At 33.5% G+C, this 27,911-nt stretch overlaps 1 protein-coding gene across 2 annotated transcripts in view; it reads left to right on the forward strand.

Annotated features, from left to right (window-relative positions):
* The window catches only part of LOC118185887 (delta-sarcoglycan-like), a 234,365-nt gene that overhangs the window by 91,060 nt on the left and 115,394 nt on the right, over positions 1–27,911 (forward strand). Inside the window, exon 1 of one of the 2 annotated variants that reach the window (XM_035355817.2) lies at positions 17,452–17,590. The exons of the other annotated variant lie outside the window; for it this stretch is intronic. Coding sequence (XP_035211708.1) covers positions 17,500–17,590 — 91 coding nt within the window. The 5' untranslated portion in view covers positions 17,452–17,499. Of the gene's footprint in view, positions 1–17,451; positions 17,591–27,911 lie in introns of those variants that run through there. 2 annotated transcript variants of the gene reach the window in all.

Here is a 27,911-nt window from a genome sequence, read left to right on the forward strand (position 1 = left end):
TCATATGTACGCAATAATTTCTTGAACACTGTGAACTTGCAATTACTATGAAGGAAAGTTTATGCACCCATTTTATTACGGCGAAAGAGTAAAAGATAAATATTGAATGTTAGACCACTATGCTGGATATTACGCTTGATAAATGTTGTTTGTAAGTAAAAATAAATCATAAATTATGAAAATTAAAATAATTTAGAATTGCCTCGAACAGAATGCGAATACAATCCTCAGAAATTCTCATTTTTCCTTTAATTATTGCTTTAATTAATTGTAATGTAAATGAAATAATTTGATTTGTTTATTTGGTTATGGCAAAGCACGCTAGAACTACCTGCCTGAATAAAGGAATGACTTCGTGGAGGACTTTTTAAGGGAGATTTTTTTTCTATGTTACACATGGGGAGAACTGTAAAAACGCTCATACAGACTTATTGTCGGGCATCAAACCCGGTCAAACTTCCGCTATTCAGTGGTTCCTACAGTCTTTATTAACTTCATCATATAACCTTAATTACGATATTTTTACAATAATTTATCATTTAGATTTGCACTTTTCTCACACTATTTGGCATAAACATTTTGTACAATATATCCAATTCAGTGACAAAAATGAGAAAGAAAATAATGTTCCGCAAGAAGGGGCATTTTGTAAAAAAATTCTCTCATATATTAAACATAAAAATGGCACATAAAATTATAAATTAGAAATGTATCAAAAACATAACATTAAACAATATAGAAAATAAATGTATCGTCCGATTTAAAAGTTTTTAAGTTGTTTTTTTCTCTCATGATATAGGGTTTTAAAGTTATTTAATTTCGTCTTCAAATCAAAAGAACTGTCCTAGATTTGGAATCTCAAATACTGAAATAAATAATCGTAGAATTTTATAGTTTTTGAAACCCTTGCTTGAATATTATTATGTGATTTTACAGTCTTTCTCTTTGAAGTGTTTTTTAAAAAACTGCTACATTCAATATCAAGCCAAAAAATTCTTTTACATATTCATGAAAATATACAAAATATTTATTTACTAATTATTAAACAATCTACATTTCCTTACTGTAAAGCAAAATAAAATAAACATTAGAAAATGATAAACATAGAAAGTAATAAACATAGAAATTAATAACCATAGAAAAATACAGTATAATAACAAAATAAACTTATAAAAAACGGGTAGGTCTTCTACAAGCGAATCAGTTTAAATATTTGCTGTGGGATGCTTAAAAACAACAGCAAATAAAAATATCCGTTCCTTATACGAGGTAAACTAGCTTTTAGCATTGTATAAATATATCAAAGTTATTTATAATGAATTGCGACTATAAATATTCTTCATTATATACTTCAAATATAAGCATACATATACGAAAATTCAAATATCACATAAAATTAAGATTAATAACTTGTGTACTCAAGTTAGGTAATACAAATTTAGGGTGTAAAATTTTTACATTACCTTGTAATAATACTATAAAAGAAACTTTAAATGTGTGTATTGCGTATGAGTGTGTATGGTAGCACATTATGCTAATCTATGGCTAGATAAATGTGACTAGTAAAGCATTCGGCCAGTTCATAGCCATAACTGACTTTCCAAAAGAAAAATAATATTACGAGTATACCTACGGGGGCAAATCTACAGGTACTACAAAATACCTACCTACAGGTCGTGGTGTAGTGTCACTGCTTGTGATCTAGCAAACGGATAACATCTACCCTAAAATTTTATAGGAATTATTTCACTAAGTCTATTTCCACGGTGAAATTCCGATGCACTTATTGTGTGTGCTTTATATGTGTCCATGGTTTCATTCCTGAATTAACACCTATAATTACGGTAACCGTAATATGTAGTTTTGAAAAGATATTATTAAAAAAAATGTCATTCGCTTGAAGAGTCCAATTTATTATTAACAAACTTTATCTTAAAGTTTTATCTTTTTAGCAACTCGTTTTTAGAAAACACTTAATATTTCAAAGTAAAATTGATGTCTGCCAACCATTTTTATTTAGCCTTTAATAAATAAAAGAAGCTGTTTTTGCGATGTTTCAGCAGAAAACATTAAAAGAAATATTCATAGCGTAATAGGAGTAGACTAAGGTAAAAAATTCCTTCATTTTTAAGAGTAACTTCTTTTTATCTCTTTCTGCTTTAGAAATTGTTTTTCATTCTTCTTTAAAACATTCTTAGTTACAAACTTAATGAGGTATTAAAAACATTCTCTTATACTGCAAATAACTCTAATTAAAAGTTATTTAAAAAGAACATAATAGACAACGTTAATGTTAATCTCCATCATTGTTTTGAGTATTGCTTGAGGAAAAGTTGCTCATAAACATAGAACAAAACACCAAAGCGTAGAGGAAACAAGAAACGTTAAATTACAATAAACAACTAAAAATATCCACAGCTCAATAACAACACTTATTGCACTTAATGGATGTTTAGAAGAATTCTTTCTGGCAAAAATTATTTTAAAAAAATCTGCTTGAATTGAAAGAAAATAATAAAATGCATGACAAGGAATGGCATAACTATGCTTCAGAACTCTTCTTTGTAATTTTAAACGAATAAAAACCGCTATTAAGTAGTTAAGTGCCATTACCTACATAAGGGGTAAATTATGAATTTTATGTCTTAAATTGCCTAAATGCTGAATAATAATTTCCTTCAACTTCCTGCTTTGATAAATAACTAATGGCCGGATATTGTTAAAATTTCCATGGGAATTCTATTCCTATCCATTAAAAGAGCGTTTACTTCATTTTGCAGCATATTTTACTAAAAGGTGAGATATTAGGAACAAACAATACTCCAAATTTATCCCCATAAGTCGTTTTTACAAATCCTTTCCCACGATTAAAGGTGTTTCAAATTTTCAGTTTTTAAAGCAACGCCTGTTTTGCTTCAGGATGGTAGAAGAGGAAACTAATTTCCAATTTTGTCGTCTAGTACATATCAGAAAAATTAGTTATTATGAAATGAGCAGAACATGGAAGATGTTCAAGCTAACTTGCGTATTCTTAAACCACTCTCTCCTTCATTTTCTATGTGAATAGATGAATTGTATCCTTAAAAAGGAATACATCGGGGTATTATTACCCTTATAGGAGTAATATTCTGAAAGGTAGGATACAACATTGAACAAATACGTGAACTAACTCTGTTAGAGAACTCTGATAGCCCTTGACAGTGATATGGAGAATCATCAAGGTATAAGAGAGTATACCTCGAGAATGATAACAGAGTAAACATTTTACTTACTCTTTCCATGCATAATGCTAAGAAGAAAATTCAACTACATTCACACAATTTCAAGTACATTCAACTACATGTGAACTTTTATTACCTCGTAGCTATTTATTTTTATATTATAAATATGTTAAAACGTGCTGAAAAAAGTCTTAAGAACTACTGAAAGAACAAAGTTTTTCACAAACGATTTTAACATTTCTGAAAGCTCTTAAGTTAATTCGAAAAAATGATGGACAAGATATAAGGTGAGAATCTCAATGAATCTGTATGATTACTCTATTTAAACAGTTTTTGAAGAAGGAAATATCAAGGTGCAGTTACCTCTGTTGAATTCTTTTTATTTTTTTTATTGAAGGAAAATGGAAAGTTTTTTAATCAAGAAAAAAAACTTGGTTACCAGCCTCATTGCTTATCAAGAATAAATAAATAAAATAAAATAATATAAAATGAAGCAGAAAAAAGGGAGGCGAAAGCGTGCTCCACGAGAAGTGAAAGGCGTGATGCCTCAGCATCCTCTATATACTTCTCGCTGTTCAAGGAAGTGAAAAATGAATCAAGTCGATGAGGTCAAAGCCGCTAATATCGCACAGATGGCGAATTGTCCGGCTCCTTGACTTTCTAATGCCTGAAGGCACATCACTTAAAACAGTCTGAAATATAGTTCGCAAGAAGGATACTGCAGGTAGGAAGAAAGAATACAACAACGAGAGATACGTTAGAACAAGAGTTGCTCGTACTAGAGATCCGTTAGGATACATTAAGCTAGAATATGAGTGAGATGAGTAAGGTGAAATTATCTGGTACGAAAATTACTTGGGTGCGAAAGACCAAGTCTGCAAGAATGAAAATCGGTCAGGTCTTGTATACTCGTGGCATTAGATCGATAAAGATTAAATAATCGAATTTCAAGTGCGATGCTTGCTCTCACACTTTTCTCAGTATATGAATACGACCCTGGATATTGTAAGCCTCGATGTATCGAAATGATTGATGTCACGGTGAAAGCCAGTCAGATGAATATTGACAGTTTGTCCACTTTTGTGCTCTGGTAATTTCTCATTCGTGTCTATAATTCTATGCATTTAGAGTCCGTATCTGCGATGCAGCTTCGAATCAAATTCCTAGTTTTTTTACTGCTGATAATATTAAAACTTATGAAGCGAAAGAGCTGTAATAAAATTTGCTCCGGACGCATGTTCCCAAGTTTCTTATTGTTTCCCAAGCAAGTTCGATCAAGTTCCCAAGCTGGATTAAAACTGGAATCCTATATTCGCCAAATGGTTCAGTTTCATAGCGTAAACCCTGCATACGATTTAAGCTGAACTGTTTTTTGAAACTAATAATAGGTAAATTTTCTCACAAACATACTTAAAAAGCATAAAGAAAAGAGTTATGCTATCTGGACTTCCATCTGTAATCTTTTTCACTACAAATCCCAAAATGTAAAATATTAAATCTGGGAGCTTCCACAGTAGGCGGAAGGCAAAAATCAGCATAATCTCTTACGAATGCAGTGTTTTAATGTTCCTTATAACTGCGCGAAGTTCGTAAGAAATAGTAGAATCCACGATTGTTCGATCTATTTGTAGGCGAGTGGTTAGTGTTGCTGATTGCGGTATCGAAAGGACTAGGTTCAGATTCCGGAGAAGGCATGAATGTTTGTAAGCGTATAGTGTCTGTGCGGTAAAAAGACACTCAAAATACATGGCAAGACGAAATTTTCTCGAGAGGTTGAGGGTAGGCAAAGAACGATGAGAGACCCTCGGATTTCATTCAGGTGTGTTCTTCCTCGAAATTCCATCCAGAGCGGAAGCGTAGCAGTTAGCAAAATCTGACGATATCTGATATGCCTACACAGATGGACAGGTGTTGCCCTGGCTTCAATCTGTACCTATAATTGAAATCTAAGAAATATAGTGAAGTCACTTGGAGCTTCCAAGTGAAGAAGAGTGGTGTATGAGAACATTTTGATATGAAGTTTATATTAGTTTAGAAACAGATATTTAAAAAACGGTTTTCAGAAAAGAGATAATAATAGTATACATACTTAGAAACAGATAAAAAATTTAAAAAACGGTTTTCAGAAAAGGACTAATAATAATACACAGAATAATAGTATACATATATTTTCTACTCTGCTTGAGAAAATTACATGTTATTATAGCCTAAGTGGCACGTATACTATTATCCAGTTGAAGAAAACTTGACATTTGTTTTCACAATGGCTCTAGACAAAAACTGCAGGCAAAGAAAACAAAGCTTGAAAAAAGTGACATCCTATTTTTTTATATTTTGATTTAGATCTGAACTTCTAATCCCAGGATGTCTATAAATATGATACATTATTTTATGGAAACAGTTGCAGCACTATGGGTAAAATGATTTCCGCGTACAAAATATCATTCTTTGTATGATTCGTATACAGTGAAACGTTCAAGTAATAAAACGTTCATCATACTTCATAAATTAACAGCGAAATGTAAGAAATTCTAGGCGATATTTTTATATAATAGTTTCATGTTATACGTGCCAAGTTAACAATGCATAATGTTTCATCAAGCACTAAAAGGAAGAACTTTTGCTTTGCAATGTCTTCCTAAATCTGTGCGAAATGCATTAAATTACCTACCGCCCAGAAACGATTATACAAAAAAGAACCTATAGAATATTGTTTACAGGCGTTAGAAAAACTCTCTTGCAACATATGAGCAAGTTCATACTACCAAATGTTTCTACAAACATTGTTCAAATGCAGGTATCCTCGAGATGAGTAGGAAAACATAAAGCCGCCCATAGTAAAACAGTGTCCACTCCCAATAAAATAGACTTTCTACGTGTAAAGATGCTAAATGCCACTAAACAAGGCCGAACGTGTTAAAATTTTTACTAATTCGATTTTTCGCTTTCCAGAAACCACATAAAAAACTACATTTTGCATTTGCCAAATCCTTCTTTTCAGTTGGAGAAAGTACTTTTATACGATTCTGCGCCCTATTTTGAAGAACTTCGTAAAAGAATTTACGAAATCATGGAGATGAATTAAAAAAAAATAACTCTCTAGGATTAATATGTTTGAGGAAATAAAGCTTGTATTTGCATTTTTCGAACACCTTGTGAAATGGCATTAGCTTTAAGTGCAAAATCTATTTTAAATACACTGGCACAAAAAATATAACAATGTTATCAAGTATTTGTATTTTCCAACTTAAATTGTCTTATTGCTTAAACTAGCGTAAATTTGTTTTACTACAATGTCTTATTTCTCAGTTATGCTGTCTTTCTTAAGAGATGTTTTTATAAATATGTGAATAAAGAAAAACACTGAATATGGTTTGCGAGTTTAAATCTGCGAATTTTGGAGCTAAGTTCTGGCTCCGTGTAAACAGTCAGAAGAGTTATCACTGCATATAAAGTTAAGATAAACCTACCAGCGGCCGAATAGTAAAATCGCTGAACACTGGTGGTTCCAATTTCGGTTCGATTTAAGAAAAATGGGCTGGCTGCATTGGCTTTTTTCCGTGGTTTTACACATGTGTAGTTTTCCCCATGTGTAACGCGTATACCAGCCAGTGTCCCTATGCACGATGTCCTCCACGAAGTCGTCGCTTCCCATAGGCAGATAGTCCTAGTGTAGTTTGCCATAAGCACCTAAACAAAACCAAGCCGTAAGGTTTAAAATAAACACATTTATTGTAGCTTAATGAACACATAGATGGGGTATAGTAAAATCAATCACTGCTGATTGTAGGATTTAAATTAACATAAAATGTTCAATTAAAACTTAAGTAAATAATACTTGTAAGTCGCAAGCCAAAGTTCTAATGTGAACTTTGGTTTAGACATCTAGATACGCGAGCAAACATGGTGACACACTTAGGTAATTCTAAGAGCTAGAAAAAAGCTAGACCGAAGGTCAGAGGTCGTGCCAAAGCTCACACTTGCCATTCTAACCCTTCAAGAAATATGTTCTCATACAAGGTTAACTAGTTTGCAACCTGGTGGGAATGAACAAAAATAGGTGTGCCAATAAAGATAATGAAATAATCGACTAAAAACATGAAAGTTTACAGATTGATTATTTGACTAGATTTGATAGTTGTTAATAGTTGAATCAGATTTCCATATCTTACCATTATTTCTTATAATATTATTGTTAATTATTACGAGGTTGCATGTTAAAAGCATATTTTGAGTCCGCTGATCAGTTAGTTATAAACCTTCCTTGAATCATTTTCGCCTCTGGGATGTAACTGATTTAGCCCAATGATAAGGAAGGCCTGGGTCAGATGACGTTTATCCAAAGCTAAATTAATTTAACTTAGTTTACTCTACTGGCTACTTAAAAGTGGGAAAATATCTTCGCAGAAACTACATTTCTGTTTTTAGTACGAAGTAACTGTTTAGATTTCTACATCGAGTTCAAGATGCTATGTATATTTTTATAAATTACTTTATTTTTTTATGCATTGAAAATTTACGTGTATATTGGTTTAGTAATGCAGTGTAAACCAATTAGAGGTACAGAAATAACGGCGCAGATAGAAAACAAAATAATGCAATTCTTAAAAGTTAAAGTTTGGAAATAAATTCATTGAGCATGCTGAAATCTTCGCCTTTCAAGGAAAAAAGCAAATTAAAATTTGAAATTGTTTTCGAAAAGGGATATTAATATCGCCGATTCTTTTAAAAACCTTTAAATAAGTTCTCACAAACATCGGTAGATAGGATATTTTTTACATGACTTCTCACATAAGTACTCTTTTATCTTAAAAAAACATACAGTGGCATAGATGCATTTTATTGCATCCCATTTTAAGAACTAATAAAAATTACGTTAAACTGAGGCTTACGTAAGTTGTTGAAGATAAATTGTAAGGTCTTCAGTACCTCCTTTAATTTATGATCCTCTATACAAAACCAAACTATCAGCTCTCCGTAATTTACATCTATTTGCAATCCAATGAACTCTCGTAAGCACATAATAAAATTAAATTTTTAAATGTATGACAAAAGAGACATATAAGCTACTCTGAGTTGCATTACATTCATAGCCCTAAATTTCACCGAATCTTCAGTTACCTAGGTTGCAGATTTATGTTGCTATTTCTTCTATGTAAATGCATCGCACTTAAGTCCCAGCTGACTATGATAATTAAGACATAAAAAAGAAGAAAATTTCTTGAAATTATCTGAGAGTCATTCTATTGTTTAATGGAAGGTCTCAGCGAACACACACACACACACACACACACACACACAAAAAAAAAAAAAAAAAAAAAAAAAAAGACAGAAAAGTAGAATTCAGTGAATTTTGTTTATCGGCAACAGCTTTTCTTTTTAGTAGCTGTTGTTAATTAGCTGGAAAATTTACTGCTAAAGTCGTTGCATAATTTTATGGAAAAGAAGTTAAATCTGTTTTAACACACCTATAACTAAGAAATTTGAGATTATGTTGTCAGGAAAAGAACATTTGCGAGCTGAGAAGCTTATAGATGAGATAAATGAAATTTAAATCTGAATGAAAATTGCTTTCTAGTTGCTAAACTTTGACTATTTTCAGGAAAGTACAAAAATCAGTTAGAAATGAAACTTAATAATATAGTAAACTGAAGAGGTGTACTGTTTAGTTTAGCATGCGATGATATTACCAACAGTATTGTTATAGTTATAACAGTAATTTTACAGTTAGCATTAAATTATTTGGTATTTCAATATAAACTAGATTTCGTTATTTGCTTGCAAAAGTACAAGAATTGCATAAAATGTAATGGCAACAAATCAATAATTCTAGAAGGAATTTATTACGAGCATCTTTTGCCAAATTACTGGAATACATTGAACATGATCGATGGACGACCTCTTAATCACTGCGATAATGGATCCTTTCAGTGGTTTTTCATTTTGGCGACAGTACCATGCGTTCATGGATTGTGAATATAACGAGCGATCCAGTAACTTTCACCGCCACCATTACAAGAGATCCGTTATACTGCTAGCACTATGACACCGTGAATTATCATTGGAGAATGAAGGAATTCCTCACGAAAGTACACTGTCGCACTCTCAGTGGGTGTCATGAGACGGGCACGGTGTCATAACTCGCAGTGTCCTGTTAGGAGCACTGCCACAGATCTCTTGCGATAAGAGACATTTTTATTGATATGTTGCATTATAATACAGCGTATCAATAGAATTTAAACTGATGAATACATTAGCATTATGTTTTTATACCTATTTCGTGTAAGCAGTGCACTGAAGTGAAAAAACATAACAAAAATCAAAGATTCAAATCAAGGAAAAATTGTATACCCTGAAATAATAGGAGAAGCAGACAAATTTTGCATAGTAACTCATTGTAAACCCTATAGAAATAAAATAATCCTTACAAAACTATTTAGCAAACAATCTTAAATAACTAAGCTATACACGAATTAACACATTACGCAATACGAATTTACACGAAGAAAAAGAAAAAATTCTCTATTTCAATTATTCTAAAAACATCTTGCACTGTATTAACACTAAACAGCTTACAGTTTCTAGCATATCAAATTCCAGTAGTTTGCTGAAAAAATAAATGAGTCATCTCTTACTAATATAATATATATGTTCTGTATACATATGGAATGAAAAAGTAATGAAATAAAATTGGAAAATTCCTTATCTTCTTCCCAATATTAAGTAGATTTCTTTGACTAATATCGAATTTTGTAACAACTGCTGGTATTTTTGCACTATTTGACATGTATAAATGCTGATATTTAATTATGCTTTTGTAAAGAAAGAAATATGCTTTTGTTTCCACAGTGACAGTAAATTTAATTCCTTTCTATGAATAGTTTTCTGTCAAAAATGATCTAATTTAAAAATAGACTACAAAAATTATACTAAAAATTAATTTTGACATTTTGGATGTGCAATGTATAAAGTTCCTCAAAAACTCATTTAATAATTCATTCGAAATTATACTTTTAGATTCTATATCTGTACAAATATAAGCCGAAAAATGTTTTTATAAAAATCTGAAAATGTGTAATGAGCTAGGCAGTATATTTAAGAAAGTCCTGCAATATCATTAACAAATTTTGGAAATACTGAAACGCTGAATGTGAAGTAAAGAAAGCATAGACTATCAGAAAAGTTAATTTAATTGCAAGAAATAATTAAATTTAAGTAAATAGTTTCCCATAGGAAATGCTGATTATGAAGAAAAAATGATTTTAATTTAGTATGGAAAAGTCAATAAATTCATAAAATTTTTAAATTCCCAATTAATGAAAATGTTTAAATTTTATAACTTGGGCAAATATTTGTAACAAAAATCATACAAACTTTATGATTCTAAAGTGAATGTTTATTATTTGCATTTATTAAATACAAATAAATAAAACAAATCAGAAATTTAAAATAAATTTAAACTGATAGAATAAAATTTCAGATTTATGGAGAATGGTATATTAGGAGTAACAAACATCTATCAAACGGCAGAGAATTCTACCGAAATTTCCGTAGCGACTCAGCTGCAAAACTGATTTTGATTTTTATACTTGAAGGCAAGATGGGCCCTATTTCCACTCCAGTATTTTGATTCGGAATATGACTATAAAAACGTTTTTAATTCTTCTTTTCAGTGAAGTTTTGTACTGCATCTTATTATTAAATAATAGTGATAATTCTAAAATGTAAAATAATTAAAGTAAATAATGAAGATTAAATTTCGTGGGCACATTTCAAATATTCATACATTGCATCAAATAAAAGAATTATGAAGAAGCAGACGACTACAGATACATAAATATACGGGCGTGAAAATTTTTTGTTGTCATTTAACACTATGCTGCAGATGTTCATAAATTATTAGTAGGAAATTTTATACATAAAATGTATTTAAAATTTCATCAGTTACTCGGATTATTAAAATGCTATAAATATTTAAAATATTAAATGCATCTATTACTTTTGTATTACAGCTTAAAAAGTTTAATAAGCATGGGGTGATGACAGCCCACTAATGCAGCGACTCCGTACAGTGAATGATAGCTGACTGATTTGCGTTTAGATTAGGTTGCGGATCACTAACTGCATATAGAACATAAAATACATGTATAATAAATGAGAAGTTCTATTAACAATGCAATAACGATAACTGACAATTAATATTGAATGCATAGAAAGGATAAATATTGTTCTCATCATTGATCTTGCTAGTGGGAAAAATCTCTCGAATCGAGAGTTGCAAAGCGTTTCGATACTTTGCTCTGTCTGAAACAGTTTGCAGAATGATTTATTCAAGCTCTCTTTATTTTTCGGCTGTATTTTACATGTTCTGATTCATTATTGTTGAAGGCAATATTATAGGAGCTATAGGAGGGTTGGTTAGCCGGCACTCAGACTTCCAGAAACCTTGAAAACAGACAATGCAGTTCGCTAAAATCCACTGATACTGGTCGTGATGTTGTGACTCTTATAATGTCAAGTGGCGGCATTACTGAACACTTCATTGCTCCTGCTGTGTCACAGCATGTCATCTCACACCTCGTAACATCTCGGAGACTAAAACTGGTGGGAAGATCACAAAGGAATTTCATATCTTCGTGCCGCACGCAGTTACAGACAACGCAGAATCTGAAAAACCTGTAAGGTATTTTCTCCCTTCTTTCCGCATGCCTTCGAAGTGTAACTGAAAGTACGATCGATGCGTATTCCAAAGGTCCGGAATTCGAAACCCGGCGAGAGCACTGCACATTTTTCATGTCCCCAGTATCGAAAAATCTAATGACAGTACACGTGGCGCCCAAACTAAAAGAGGTGGACCCTGATTCGTCACCAGAACCAGGATTCGTCACCACGAGGATTTTGCTGTAGGTTGCCCTTATCCTCCAGTCGCCTTTTAAAAGGGGTATATAAAGTATTTTCTATCCTCTTTCCGCATGCCTTCGTGCACCTGAAGCACGGTCAAGAGTTCAAATCCCGGGGAGAGCACTACACGTTTTTCACATCTCCATCGAAACACCTAATAACTCTACATATAAAATGAAGATTTTTTTATACAAAATTTAGCCAAATGGCAACATTCTGAGATTTACTTATAAATATCATATTGGCAATTTGGCGCGCAAGATAAATTAAAGGTAAACAAACAAAAGATCGTGCCGTGTTCACGTCTACAAAAAGGAAGTGAGTGTATGTGTGTTACCGCTATGTGCGGAATTCAGGTAATGTGCAGACTAGGCATATCCGTTAAAGTACGGAAAATTATTTCATTTCTCACTTTATTTAATTAATTTTCAGATAATCTAGGTAATCTGTTGACCATGTACTCATTAAAAAATAAGATCTCTGCTCGAGAAACAACAACGTTTTTGTTCTCTGAAATTATTATTCAAGACAAATAATGCAGTAATGCTAGGAACTAATTAAAACACACACTGCAGTTTTATTACATAAGGTCATAAGTCATTTTATGTAATAATCAGCAGATTGTAAATAAAATTTGCTTCCTTATCCAACCTTTATTTTCACAATCGTTGGTCTCTGATGTATACTTACAATTAGAAAAATATTTTAAGTGGCTCAACGATTCGTGTTTTGGCATTTTAAAAACTGAGGAAACCAATTTTGTAAAAAATACGATATCTAATATTTTAGACTTTCCTCTGATCCCTATATTTAAGTTCAGGAAATTTTTTCCTCGTTATAAAAGTAAAGCAAAAAAAAAAAAAAAAATTGACTCTCGTACGACAAAAACATAACTTGAAAATTTGTGATATTTGACGTTGTTTTGTGTTCACATTGAGGGACAGATTAATAAATAAATCAGAATAATTCGGAGTTGTTTTCTTTCTCCTTAAATGCATTCATTAATATTGTTTCGTGATTTAGTACTGTCTTAAATTTATAATTTTGTTACATTTGATCTCCCGAAAGAATTTTTACAGAAGTAATTTATAAGTTTTCAAAGTCTAGAAATGTGTTATTGATATTCTCATGAAGTTTTATTACTTTAGACACATAATCCAATAATCATACAAAAATTCATTAAATTTCAAATATTTTTCATTATTACGAGCTGGCTACGTGTCAGTACGGAAGCTAAATAGTGTTTTTTAGATTAGGCATTTGAATGAGATCCTTTTGGGGAAAAACTTATATTGATCAATATTTTTCGTAATAATATGCATTGAGATGCTCGTCTCGTAATCGCATGACATAAGAAAACTTTTTGTAAAGCTCTTTTATTTTTAGTTATGTGCAAATGCACCAATTACGAATTACGTACAAATGCACCAATTGCGAGTTGCATACAAATGCAACAATTAAAAATGCGACAAGTTATGTACAACTGAAGTTGCATTTCGCTGTTCAGTTTGCGTACGGCACCTGAGTATGATTCCCAAATTGTATATAAAATATCTCTGTTACTTTTTTGTACGGCATTAAAACCTTTAATGTTTTAATTGTTTATAATGAATACGAAACGTTCAAGTACCGGGCCCGTGGGAAAGTGGAAAAAGTCAAATTTCGTAATATTTACAGAAGTGGGTTCTTCAAATTTTAAACTGAAAAAGTATGAATCTTTGCATCATGAAAATATTTTTTGTAGCTGGAAGTATATGTCTTACAAACGGTTGCGAAAATATAGTCCGAGTAAGGATATTTCTGGATTCGATATATTTATTTACTGATAAATCTAGTGAAATAATCAGCAGATTCTAAATATAAAATGCAGACGATTGTTGAAAATGTAATACACCTGAAAATTAATGTTTAGTTTCAGTATCTAAAAAAACAAGTTGATATAACCAATCAATTAACAGAATAGTTAATAGAATCAACCACTGAACAAAGTATTGAGACATTCGGAAATTTCAGCGGTTTTTCAAATCGAAGTTTGTTTTCTTATACAAGTAATTACTTTATTACTGCTGATAAGGAATGAACCTGATCGAAGCAAATGTTTAAATGGGGTCTTTCCAGCTCAAGTTGTTTAATTCTAGTATGTATTGTAGCATAAGCTAATAATGGAGAACCCAAAAGGTCATTTTCGTCATACTATGCTTTTTTATTTGAAAAAAGGAAACCAAAATGCTGGTCATAGTGCTGGTAAAATTTATACTATATGTGAACAAAGTGATATTTCTGATGACGTAGCTCAAAGGTGGTTTAAGAAGTTTAAGCTTGGAAATTTTAGCTTTGCAGGTGATGCCCGCTCTGGACAACCATTCTGTGTAAACAAGGACTATTAAAAGAAAGTATCGCTTGAACAGTTCAGGAGCTTACATACAGAATAAATATTTCCAGATATACAGTACATGATCATTTGAAGAAGATCTGATGTGTAAGCTGTTTCGATGTATGGGTACCCTCCCTATATTTTAAAACAGCAGAATATGCTTGCTTGAATTTCGTCACGTAATTATTTGCTCAAAAATAATAAATAAAGCTTCTTTTTTGAAACTTATCATTATTGGAGATGAGGTACCGCAATGATTATAGTAGCAGCAGTAAAATAGGCTCGCGTATCAACATCTATTCCTACAGAAAATATATGATGAGCTCAAAGTGGATACTATGCAATACTGCTGCAAGTAAAATGCCATGGGGTAAGCTAAAAGAAGCTCCTTTAGTAACATCGAGAAGGGCTTTTGTATCATCAGACCACAAAGGAATCGTATACTATGAATTGTTATCACCAAATAAGACTATAAATTCAGAAAAATACTGTTCTCGAACGGCAGTATTAAATCAGACGCTGAAGAAAGCGCCCAGACCTGCCCAAGTGTAGAGGTTTTGTCTTTCCATCATGACAATGCTTGACCCCACATTTCGATGAATGTCAGACAAAGACTTATTGAATACGGCTGGGATGTTTTGTGTTACCACCCATATTCACTAGACCTTATTCCCTTGGATTTTAATCTCTTCAGATCACTTCAAAATTCTTTGAATGGCCTGGAGTGCATTTCTCTGGAGACAGTCAAGCAACAACTCAGAAGCCTTTTTAACTTATTGCGTGCTCCGCCTTAGGCACTGTACGGAAAGGGAAGGATGTTCCGTGGAGATCTTTTCAAGACAAACTGGCTCGTAACCACTTTACACATGGCGAAACCAAAAAAATTCCCATGCAACTAGCCCGTTTGCCGGAAATTGAACCCCGGACCCAACTACTAGTGCTCAGGGGCTTTTACCCCTGAGCCGCTGGTTCGCCATTCTCAAACGTTCTGTTATGAATAAATCTAATGGCTTTTTTCAAAAGAGAATTTTCGAGCTGCTGGAGAGATAGAAAATAGTCGTAGAACAAAAGGGTGCTTATATGATTCCATGAAATGTTTTTAAATTTTTGTACTGCTTCATTTGTATTTATCATAAAAAAACGCAGAACGTTCCGGATGTCCTAGTAGAAGACAAAGATTCGATTAAATGGTTTCAAATAGTATTATAATTTAGGGAATAAATTTGCAAAGAACACGATAAAATATTTACCTATTAATGCAGTCAGATTTACCTATTGATGCAGATATGTGACACTTAGAAGTTCATAGGAACTTCCCTTTGCGACAAATAAACCTGTCTGTTGCATACGTAGGTTTCAAATCATATTTTCTGAAACCCTATATGGTACAGAGATTATTGTTTTATCCTAAAGGAGAAGGAAAAGAACTTTTGCACTTTGATGAATTGGAGGGCACAGTGGCTTAAATAAAGTGCAAAACTTTTGGTTAAGATGATTCTGCAGTTTATCGGAGCAAATCAAGTAATATGCAAATTAACTAGGTAATGTGAATATTAACGATAACGTGCATGTTAGCGTAAAGTAATGTAACGTAATGTAAAGGATCAGAAGTTTGGAAAGACTCCTCACAGGACTTTTCGAATATCAAAAGGAAAACTGATGTTAAATATTATCATCGCCAATCCTTACTGGAAGATACAATCCTTTTTTTGCAGTAGCTACAAGACAGAGGCTAAATGATTGGAAAAGTAATATTAATATTACGATGCCGATCATTATTGGAAAATACAGTTCTTTTTGCGATAGCTAGAAGATAAGAGTTAAATGATTTTAAATGATTAGCCCGTACTGATCGTTAACCTTTAGGCATCCATGCTAATTAGCAGTAAAAATTATGTAAATTATATTAAGATAATATTTAACCTTTTGTTTTATAATTCGAATGTTGCTCAGATGGTATAGTGGTTAGGAAATCTGACTACGATACCAAAGGGCACAGGTTCGAATTCTGCAGAAGGCATGGTTGTAACTGTCTGTCTTTTCATTGGAAACAAAGTTGGCCCACCTAATAAATGCCTCCATAATAAAATGACCACCACTTCTGGCCTTCTTAGTAGCCAAGCCGAAGGCGGCTGAGGCCCGCTATCGCTTAAAAATAAATAAATAAATATAATTAATTAAAATTAACGAATTAAAATTCCGAAGTAAACTAAACCATGTTTTACATTCTGGAATTTCCTAAATATGCATTTGACTTCTCATTTTTGTGTTCATTTATATTCTGTGCACATATTGTATTAACTGATATTCCATACTGGCAAAGAAATTTGTGCGTTTAATTCGAACATATATAACAAAGAAATTAATCTTCAAAATTCATTTAAATATTATTCCTAAACTGTATTTTAAGTAAATTGCTTTATATGCAGAACATTCTTCTCGAAGAAAGAAAAACGCAAATCGAATCATTTATTTCCATATATTTCCCCACTATGCCATTGCCTTTTTTTAATTTTATTTTATGGAGTGTCTTCTCCCTTAGCAAATAAGGCGTGTATTTTTCTGCCCTCTTAAAAGAGGAAAGAGAAGAAAAATAGCTTCGCGTGACTACCACTAGAGCGGCTGTCACCACGTAAATGAACTCGGGGATTATTTCCATTGCAAATTGAGGGCGATAAACGCGCCGAGAGAGCACTCTCACTTTAACTGCAAAAATAAACACAAAATTAAAACCCCCTGGATTAGGTGGCGGTTACGGTTTTGCGAGCGCTCTCGCCGAAATGGGGTATTTCTCTTCCTAGGTAGTGGAATCCTTCATGTATGAAATAGAAGGCGTTAAATAGGACTTTGATTACCGCAGAATGTGCAAGTTTTGAGTTGGGAACTTTTTTCCTCTTGCTGCTGTTGCTGAGAGCAGCGGTGTCGTCCCTTTGTTCGAAACCGTGTTCAGCTTCGTCGCTTCGTCAACGCAGCTATTAAAATTTAAAGCCGAGTTGAGAGCGAATGTTTCGAGTGTTACTGACACAGTTTTCGAAAGAGTGTGGATATAATCCCGAAAGTCACTTAACTCTGAAACTGTCTGCTTTCCGTCGAGGTAGGAAAATTTTGTCGAAACTTTAAATTATTTTTAAAACAGCTCTTCTGCATATCAGAAAATATCATCTAAACCACGATTTTTTCAGTAACCGGGTTTTACTGCAGCTTATAAGAGATGATAAATGTAACTGACCTTAAGATGCAATGAATTTTTTTTTCCTTCTTGTTCGTCAAGCATGTTGATAAGTAAATATTATTTCAAAACTAAATAATAATAAAAAGATGGATTCAATGGTTATTTGTCAGTGTTTACTGCGTACTTTGGTGGTGTAAATGATTAGTTGTTTCAGTTACCAAATGCGAGGTTCGTGTGTCGGATCCCGGTAAAAAAACAACTTAATGTTTCAGCGTTTTTCGATCCAGAATCCTGAAAGATTCTATAGAGACGCCTCGAACTAAAAATGAGGTTGACAATAATTCGTCATCACCTACTATCTGAATGCCTCTAGTGAATCTTTGCAATGATTATTTTTTAAATTGGGAAGAATGTAGGATTTATCGCATTAACATGTGCATGCTGGGATTCGATTCCCTGCGATGACACAGTTAATTTTCTGTACCACGCTCAAAATCTAACAGACTGCTCAGTCTGAGGTTTTAAAGAAACACGGGGAGTCTTAATTAATTTTGTTTCTGAGATCTACACAGTCGAGTCACATTAATGTGGCTACTGGCTAATAACCAGAATAACCACCATGTGCAGCGTGGGAACGGGATAAATTGTGTATGGGGAACTCGATTATGTGCTGGAAAGTGCTAATAGGGATATGGAACCATGCACACTGCATTGCCGTTGACAACACCTGAACGGTGCATGAAGGAATTCAACAATCCGACTCATGCGGTTCTGTAGAATCTCGATTTGGTTTAAATGTAGAGAATATGGGCCAGGAAAGTCAAGTAAAATCTTCCTCGTGTTCTATCTACTCATGTAAATTCCTATTTGTTGCATTATCACGCTGGAAGATACTATTATTCCCAGCGAAATTATATGAGTGCTTGTGGTCTATAAGGATCAGGCATACTTAACACGATACACAGAACCATTCACCATGATGAGTGGACCCAAACAAAATGTTTGAGGGCTGTTTGTTTTTCTAATGTTTCATGCCGTATGTCCCGATGTATGTGTTCTGTAAGTCCATCCATCCGATAAAGCAAAAAATGTTATTAGTCGGATGAGACAACATTTTGCCAATCAGTAAAAGTTCACTGTTTATACCCCCTTTTGCAGCGTTTTCGGCTGATGAACAGTCGTTCCCATTGGCGCTGTAATTACCCATCTACTACGGAAGCCTATACGCAGTAACACTCTCTGAACTGTCATTTTGAACCCAGGTAGCCACCCCCTCCAAAATCATTTGGACAGTAAGTTGCTTGTCCTTAACTTGAAGATCGGGCAGAATGCACCGCCGCAGTAGACGTTCACTGCTTTCATTTACGGCTTGTGGTGTTTCGTAGTTTCCCCAGTGTCATTTCGAAATTAATGGTGCATTTTGACTACAGTAGCAGCTCACGAACTACACAGTAAATGCTAGCTTTGACCTTAAAAATCAACAATCTTTCCTTTTTGTACTCGTATGTCTGATAAGTAATTTCATTAATTCATAAGAACAACAATTAAAATGTTTACCGAATACATACAGCCCACATTATATAACTATCAGGTCTACTGCTCAGATATGCCTTATGTGATTCGTTATTTAGCAAAGTCGTCAAACGTAGGAGATGGGCACATTAATATAACTCTAACAATAGGTCACTATTTCCTCTATATTTACATGTCCGCAGCTTCTACATTTACCTAAAATAAACATACTGGAGAATTTTCAGTTTCTGAAGAACTTAGTTGGTCATACTTCAGAGAAATATTCAGGGAACGTGACCACAAAACTGCATTGGATGGCTTAAACTTAACTGTGATAGGCATTTCTTGTAACATAGTTAACTGATGAGAAAATTAATTAGTTGCCTGATTCAACAAACAGCCGCTTCGTTAGTCTTTTATATAACTTAGTCGCTCCGGAAGGTAAGGCCCCCATTTCTTAATAAATTAGAATAAGAAAGAGAAACCTTCTCTTTCTGTGGGTAATTTTAGCGATTTTCTGTGAGTAATATACTCGTCCTCAGCAATAATAGTTCATTATATCGTTTTCGAACGTTCTGAGAAAGATGACAGAGTTTTACGCATTACTTTTAGGAGAAAGTGAAGCCTTTACTGTAAGCGTTTCTCTTTTTAGTTTCTGTGCTCCGAAGATTTTGCCTTAGATTCAAAGGGCGGGTAAGATAGTCCCTTATGCTCAGTGAAAAGTAGATAGCTTCCAAATTATGTCTTAATGAGAAAAGTCGATTCTTTAAGTAGAGAGCATCTTTTAGTAACTTATGAAAATCTTGAAATCAGAAGAAAGACAAAAGAGTGATAATGAATTTCGCTAGTTCACTGCATACTCTCGAAACCTCAGGAACTGAAAAATCCTGTTTCATATCAAGAGATGTAAGTGAAGAGCAGATGCAGAATTTCCGAACGCTTTGCTTACCTTCCTTACGGTACACAATGCATTCAAAAACGAAAATGCCTTCTATAAATACGATTCCCCCCTTTCCCGTTTTAACATGTTATTTCTAAGCTCCATATCTGAAGAAACACAAAAACTGAATTAGGTTCGAAACAGCTAAATTCATTACAATGCATTCGATAAGATTCAGATTCTAATTATTTGAGAGTTACTGCACGCATGCCATTAGTCTGAATTACTAACTTGAGAACTTTCAATTTGTTACGGACTGCATGTCGTAAATAGTATGGCTATAGCAACATAATAATTTGGATTTGCGATTTAGTCACAAGGAAGAGCTGGAGGCTTTATTTTGAGTTTAAATAACTAATATTCTGTATTGTTCTGCATTTTGTTCTTAGTGGTTTTGGATTCATATTATTCAGTCTAGAAAAGTAAACATTAAATGAATATAAAAGAAGAACATTCCACGCATAAGATATAGGAGTTAAGGCAGCTTGTAGTTGCAACCTGTGCTGACCTTTCTGTACCAAAGTTCAGTGCCTTGTAACCGTCTGGAACTGAACCATAGCATGTGTAAATTAATTTTCCTAAGTGAGAGCTAGTTAAAGTAGGTATTTTCTCTTTAAATATAGACAGTCGCAGTTTCTTTTTAAAAATTTATGCATAACGGTTGTGGTTTATATCTGGCACATTGTTCCTGTCTTGTTGAAAATTAACGAGTGGCAAGAGATAAGGCGACGAAATACTGGTACTTCGATTCGAGTTCCGTTATTGGCTATTGAATGGGACGGCTATTTACATGAATGCTTCATGTTTATCATCTTGTGTTATGTAATTACCAATAATTTCCTTTAGATAGGCTTTCCTGAATATATCTATAGTCATGCGAAGATAGCTTCTTTGTGTCCTTCATTGTAACTAAATAATTCTTGTCTTATTGCAAGCCTCAAGTACGTTTAAAGTGTCATTGTTTTTACTTGCGCAACTACTGAACCCTAGATTCTTGTAAAACATCTTAGTTATAATGATTGAAATTTAGGTTTTTTTTAGTAACTGTAAGTTTTATAACAATCAAAATTCCCTTAATATAGAAATATATTATTTAAGGTCACTAAGGAACCGAATTATGAAGATATTGTATAAAATTAATTCAAGAAAGAGAAAAAGAAGGAAAATCTCTTATAATGGGGAAGCATTGGAGTTTTATCTGCCTAAGTGGAAGGATGCCTTCTTGGGGATTCGAGGGCAAGCTGTTGCCAATTATTTGAACACTTTAGGAATTATAAGCACTTGCAGTAAATAAATTCAATTTGAGTTATAGTGTATCCTGATGGACAAAAATACTGAATGCTTTCTACTTCGTGGAATGTCTAAAGTGGTTATTTTTAAATGGTGCGATATAAAATGACATTTAGCTTTGCAATTTGGTAGTTACATTACGTCATCTCGAGATGAATGCGTTTAACATCGTTGTCAAATTCAGTTAACTTTTATCTGTGTTTCGATTTATGATCCTTCATCCTCTAAAGTTTGACACTTTTTAAAGTAAGTTCCATATGCATAATGCATGATGGTGATTATAAATTATAATTAATCCGTCACGCATAAAACAATATAGGAGGAATTATAAAACAAGCCATTGCGGATACATTCGCAAAAAACGGGATTTGCATTCGAGTTTATTGTTATTATTCGTTTAATATAATTTATTATCTTACATCCACAGCTAGTATCTCTCATGTCAGGTATCTTCACCCAAGTCAAAATTTCGAGCTATGAAATCGAAATGCACAAACGAAGGTTTGGGTTTATGCGATTACGGAGAGGCCTCCAGGGTTATCTGCCTAAGGAGACGGATGCCTTCGGAGAGGACTTTCTAAGGGAAATTGGCTCATATACTGGTTACACATGAGGAAAACTACGAAAACCCCCATGCAGCCAGTCCGTTCGCGGGATTCGAACCTCGAACCGAACAACCAGTGTTATGCGATTTTACCACTTGGTCGCTGGTGAGCCCTAAACAAGCAAAGGAAAAAAACCTCTAAACAGATAAAATATACTGAATCTTCGCTTAAAGGTACATCCACGTTTCCGAATTATTTTGGTCTTCTGTGGAGGTCATTCCTTGAACAAATTTAATGTTCTCAGAAGTATTGATCAATTTTAGAGGTGGTTTCGTTAGAGAGATGGTCGCTTCCAGAGCGTTCATTAAGATTTATGTTGATGCCACGAAAATGAAGGTGGCCTTTAATAATATTTCATCAAAAATATTCTGCCTCAAAATATCATGACGTCTTAAGATATTTAAAGAAAATACTGCATAAATTGATTAAAAATATTTATATTATATATATTACATTTCAGAAGCAAAACTAGCAAAGCAAGCAAATTTTGTCTCTGAAAGTTATAACATTGTTTCAGATTTGACATATACATATAAAAAAGAAATGCAAACAAGCGATCCTAATAACAAACTCCATGCTTCAGCCTACAATGTTACTTGGCAGAGTGTCAAGCAAAATTTGTTACAGACTGTTTCCTGGGTGTAATTTTTCTTACTTTTCCCTGTTCTGGTATATTTTTCGAATTTTGACATGGTAGTTTTTTCCATAAAAATGACTCAGTTCAAAAAAGAAACTTTGCAATCTCAGCCTGGACTTCAGTCGGCTTTAGAGTGCCCATCTGTTAGAGGATATCTTTATATATTTTCTAGTGATAAATTATATGGTAAACTTCTTTTTAAATGCATGATTAATTTAAACTGACATATTCGTAACATAAAATACGAAAGCGTAATAATTGTTTTTTCGATAACATGGATATCAGTATCAAAAATAAAATTTTACTTTATTCGTTTTAGAAAACATTTCTTCATAATTCAAGAAATATTTGTTGTTGCAAAAAAGTAATCTTGTTCATATTTTGAGCAAAATTTAAGAAATTTGGATTCGCACAAAAGCTTAAACAATAACAACTGCTTGCATGTAAGATAAATTTCATTGATCGTAAAAATATAACACTGATTAATATAAGCTGTATTTTGATTCTATTGATTTTTCTTCTTGTTCTCGTAAATAAATTTCCTGTTATTCAAAATTTGCATTTCCATTTAGTGTTTTAATATAAATATCGTCATAGGTATCCTCACAATTCCTATACTTTATTAGAGCAAAGTTAATTAAAGGTGCTTCATATTTGATGGATAAGTTCTAAGTAAACTTTTAGTTTCATTTAAAAGGTGTGTACATGGAAATAAAAATTGACTTCATCCATAGGTACTGTAACGTTTAAATTCTTCATTATTCGTAACTGTTGGCATAAGCATGATGAGATCACACGATATTTTGAAAAATAAATAACAATTCGTAGCAATGCTAATTTAGAAAGATGTATAATAATGCTGATTTGTGAAAAGAAAATATGCGCACTATATTTAAAAAGTTTTCTTAGCTAACAATGTGTATTTTAAAAATAACATCTTCAAACTTTAATATGAATTTAAAAATTACATTTTTCGGAAAAATTAATTGCTTGTATGCATCTAGAGCCATAATATGAAATATTACACATTATCACACATATTAAGAAAAGTACACATCATTTAAAACATTATAAAATTAGAAAATGTATCATTTTATTATTTATTTTACTTTAGGAGGGTCTTTCTAGTCATTCGTAAGTTTATAACTCTATTGATATTACGACGTGATACCTTTTCCAAAGTTTTAGTACTTCATAATTAAATTTATTGGATTTGGTCGTCATTTAAATCCATGTATACATGAATGCAACCGTCTATGTGTCTGCATAAACTACTAGGATTATGAAATAATATCTTTGCCTCTTTTCCTCATGTCGTAATTAAATACGTCCTCTTGCAACATTTTTATTTTTAATACTTCCCAATGATGACTGGCAATGTCATTTTTAGCTAGTTGAATAAGTTTATAAACACACCATCTAACACCCGGACATTTTAATCATCTTAAAATGAAGGTCCCTTGCTCTTCTGAAGATTAAAGAACCGAAACAGAAGATAGCTTCGAAGCCCCCAATCATTTTCCAAACTTAAAAGTAATCATTAATCCCTGTCGTAGGCTCAAATTACTTTACGTAATCGCTCTTACAAATACTTGTACGTAATTCTCATCCTCAACTTCACATCTCATTTAATCCTGGGAATATCATTTCATGAATTCAATGATCAAAAATCCTTACTTTCCCCGTCCCCTTGCTTCACGCCCTAGGATTGGTACTGCGCTGAGCCATCCCAGCCCGACCTTTTCCCTGCAGTTTCTACCATTTTCTAAATTAAAACATCTCCACCAACCCACCACCACCACAAAGCGTTTCCGATCAATATACCATAGGATTCTCATATCCCGATGGGGAGGGTGGGGGGACTTCAGTGAGATGGGGGGAAAGTAAGGAATTGAAGGAGATACTTTTCCCTTTACCCCTTACCAAATCTAAGGTCTCGGATCATTAGCAATGATCAACTCAACCATTAGCCTAATTACAGGCATCGTACAGGGGCCATTCAAGTGCTAATTGATACTAATGTCCCTTATAATACGGGGGAGTGATATCATGGAAAAGTTTTCTCCGGATTTTGTCCGAGAGAATGAAAATTTTGTGGTCGGAGTGCATTCTAAATTGATTAGACCTTGGTTTGATGAGGAGGAAATTAAGGACCGGTTAATCAGTGAATCTCAATTGGAAAGGTGAATTTTTTTTCCACCTTTCCTTCGTTGAAGAACGCAAGCGCTTCCAAGAATTTCCAAATGGGTGAAATTGGGGATAATGGGCTGTATCTGAAAGAAGAGGGCAATTCAGGAAACTTTGTGTGAGTCTAACTATACATGTTTAACATGTAACGAACTAGATCACAAGTACTTAGAGCGTGATTTGTCAGAGCGGTAGTTTATTATACTTTTCATTTTAATGTTGTAGTCATCAGCATTATTGTCTCCATTGGTAACATATTTTATAAAACTAATACTCCTTTTTTTTAATAAATTGAAATTCCAGTTAGTTGAACGTATTAATCTTGGATATGTAACATCTAGTTTTGGCAAGGATGATTGCTTAAATCATTGGAAATCTTCATATCGTGATCTCGCGCTGAAATGAAAGGCAACTTAATGCTGCAGAATTTCTCTTAGTTAAATAGTATATTAGCTTTCGATCACAGTTACAATGTAACATCGGTCGTTATTGACGCAATCTTCAGAAATAATTAGAAATCTTAATGCATGATTTATCAGTGTATTGCTGGCGTTGGAAGAAGACAAATTCTGCGTTATAAGATCACTCGTGTTGTAATGAAAAGGGAAAGTTTCTGTAAAGAGAAAAATCGAGTAAACATGTATTTTATGAAAACCATTAAGCTCTAAAACGTATTTGAGTGAATTTCAGTTTATAAAATGTGCGAAAATAAGCATCACAGAGAACCTAAAAACCCTAAAATACAAAAGCCAAAGCATGGGGCCCAAACGTAAATACGTTTGATCATACGTAGACATGTTTAAAATCAATCACATAGTGTACGTTTGCAAAATCTTCAGTTTAACTCAAAGATTGTAATTTATACATGTACCTTTTCTAATAGAATTTTGAAGAACCATAACAGCAAATTTCAGATGCTGTTTGATCTTTATATTTTTAAGTAAAATTGAACTTTGGATCACATAAAACTTTATAATTTTAATGAATAGTCAAGCTTTTTGGTATCTGTTGCAATGTTTACCTTTAAAATTACTGCACTATGACGGTGGCAGACAACAGTCGTTGATTATTTGCATGAAATGCAAATCGACAAGCATGTCCGCATGCTCGGATATGCAGATTATCAGCATTCGAAAGCATGCTCACAAAGCAAGTAGTATGAATAACTCCATCTACATTGTGCTTAAATTGGTGCACATTATGCATTGCACAGCGGGTTTCTCATTTGAATCTTGGTGTTTTGGGTAAAAGTCGTGCTATGACTCGTGCAAGATAGAGAAATTTCTATAGCACATTTCGGAATTCGATTACGGCAGAATCGTGTGGCTTGCAAAATATCATTCGGCGAAAGTGCGGTTCGTTGATTGGCAGGATTTCATAACTGTTAGACGAATATGAAATCGATGGGTCCAGGAAAGCCACCATGAACACTATGTACGATTTCAACTGCCCTCGGCTATGCCCTGAGTACGTGACGTTCAGCCACATCACGTAGCCTGAGCCAGGAATTTAGCTGGCCAGGATTACAAGCATCCAAACTGTCAGTACAATGACGTCTGCAACAACATGAACTGTCATCACAGCGAATTTGACGCTGCTGCAGACAAGCGCATTTACGTGGTGCGACGAACGAAGACAATATCCTGATGGACGTATCCAGTGGGGAAATACCGAGAAGAATGAATATTACCAGTTTGTATTCGTCGTCATCATACACGCTTAACATCTGGGAGCCATATATCCCGATCACCTCTTGTTCGCATACCCGGTGATATGGACAGCCACAGTTTCATGGTTGACGTCTAAACCCCGTGGTTGTACACTATCTTCAAGGCCCGCATGATGTCATTTTTTAACAATTTAACAAATTAATTCAAGACTGTATGTTGCCCATGCTTTCTGACCTTCCTCGATACAAAGGGTATTCGATTGTTGCTCTGGACAACGCATTCACCAGATCTGTCACCCACTGAAAATATCTAGTGATGGTTGCCTAGAGACTGCACGCTACCATTCGCCAGTCACTATGTGTTATGAACTCTGATATAGGTCTTGAAGCCGCATGAAATGAAGTACCCAGCTCAGTTTCACTCGATATCCAGCCGGAGTAAAACTGCTATTACTGCCAAAGGTGGCACCTAGCTCTATTGAATTCTGCACGCTGTGTACCTTAAACCATCTGAAAATCTAATTATATCTTCCTCCCATTATACTGTGTATTCCCTGCGCTCTGAAAATGAAATATCTAGTATAATATCTTAATTAAATAGTAATATAATCTCTTAATTTTTTAACTGCGATTGATATGTAAAATGAAATCTTGGTACTAAGAAAGATAAAATTAGAGGAATTGTGGCAGAATTTTCTGAATAATACTTTCTTATAAAGTTTCTATCAGATGCAAACCAGAGTTGCCTAAATGTAGAAATAGTCGCACCATTTCTTAAGAGCTCTTTTTTGTCAAATTCTTGTTAATTGACCTGTTACTTTATTATTTTATCTGTACCTTACTAATTTCAAACTTTCGTCAGCTATCACCGTGATGGAAATCATTTAGCAAGTTTAAAAGGCCAGCGTTCTTGAATTTAAGAAGTCAGCTTGTTTCAGTGACGCTGACCTTCCAGACATTTCTCGAGCAACTCGTATGTTTGCTTAGATCAGCTTTAGATTTTTTTGCTACACGTGCACATTTAGAAATTTAGAATGCTGAGCCAAAGATTGATAGATCTTGACTTTATAAAATTACGCGTTAATTACTTTTGATTTTATTTTACATTTTATTAACTTAAAACTCGCAAGCAACAGAGTTTTATTTAGTAAAGCATAAGTTGAGCATTTTGTTAAGTTTACAGTTTTAATAAAATGCTTGTCTAAAAGTGTTTGATTTATAGCTGTTTTATTAAGATACTGATAGAGTTATGCTAGTCTCTACTTAAACATATTTTAGTTTGTAAGGCTTAAATTTACGTGCATGCTAACCCATTCAGGTAGCTGTCTTCACTCGATAGCTGAGGCAGGCATCAGATAAAAATTCTTCATCGCCCGCAGAAATAGTTTTCAGTCTTGCTTAAA

Source organism: Stegodyphus dumicola, chromosome 8 (genome assembly GCF_044657685.1).
Source record: "Stegodyphus dumicola isolate Sdum_Otavi_A_Nest chromosome 8, ASM4465768v1".
In the NCBI taxonomy this organism is placed as follows: Eukaryota; Metazoa; Arthropoda; class Arachnida; order Araneae; family Eresidae; genus Stegodyphus; species Stegodyphus dumicola.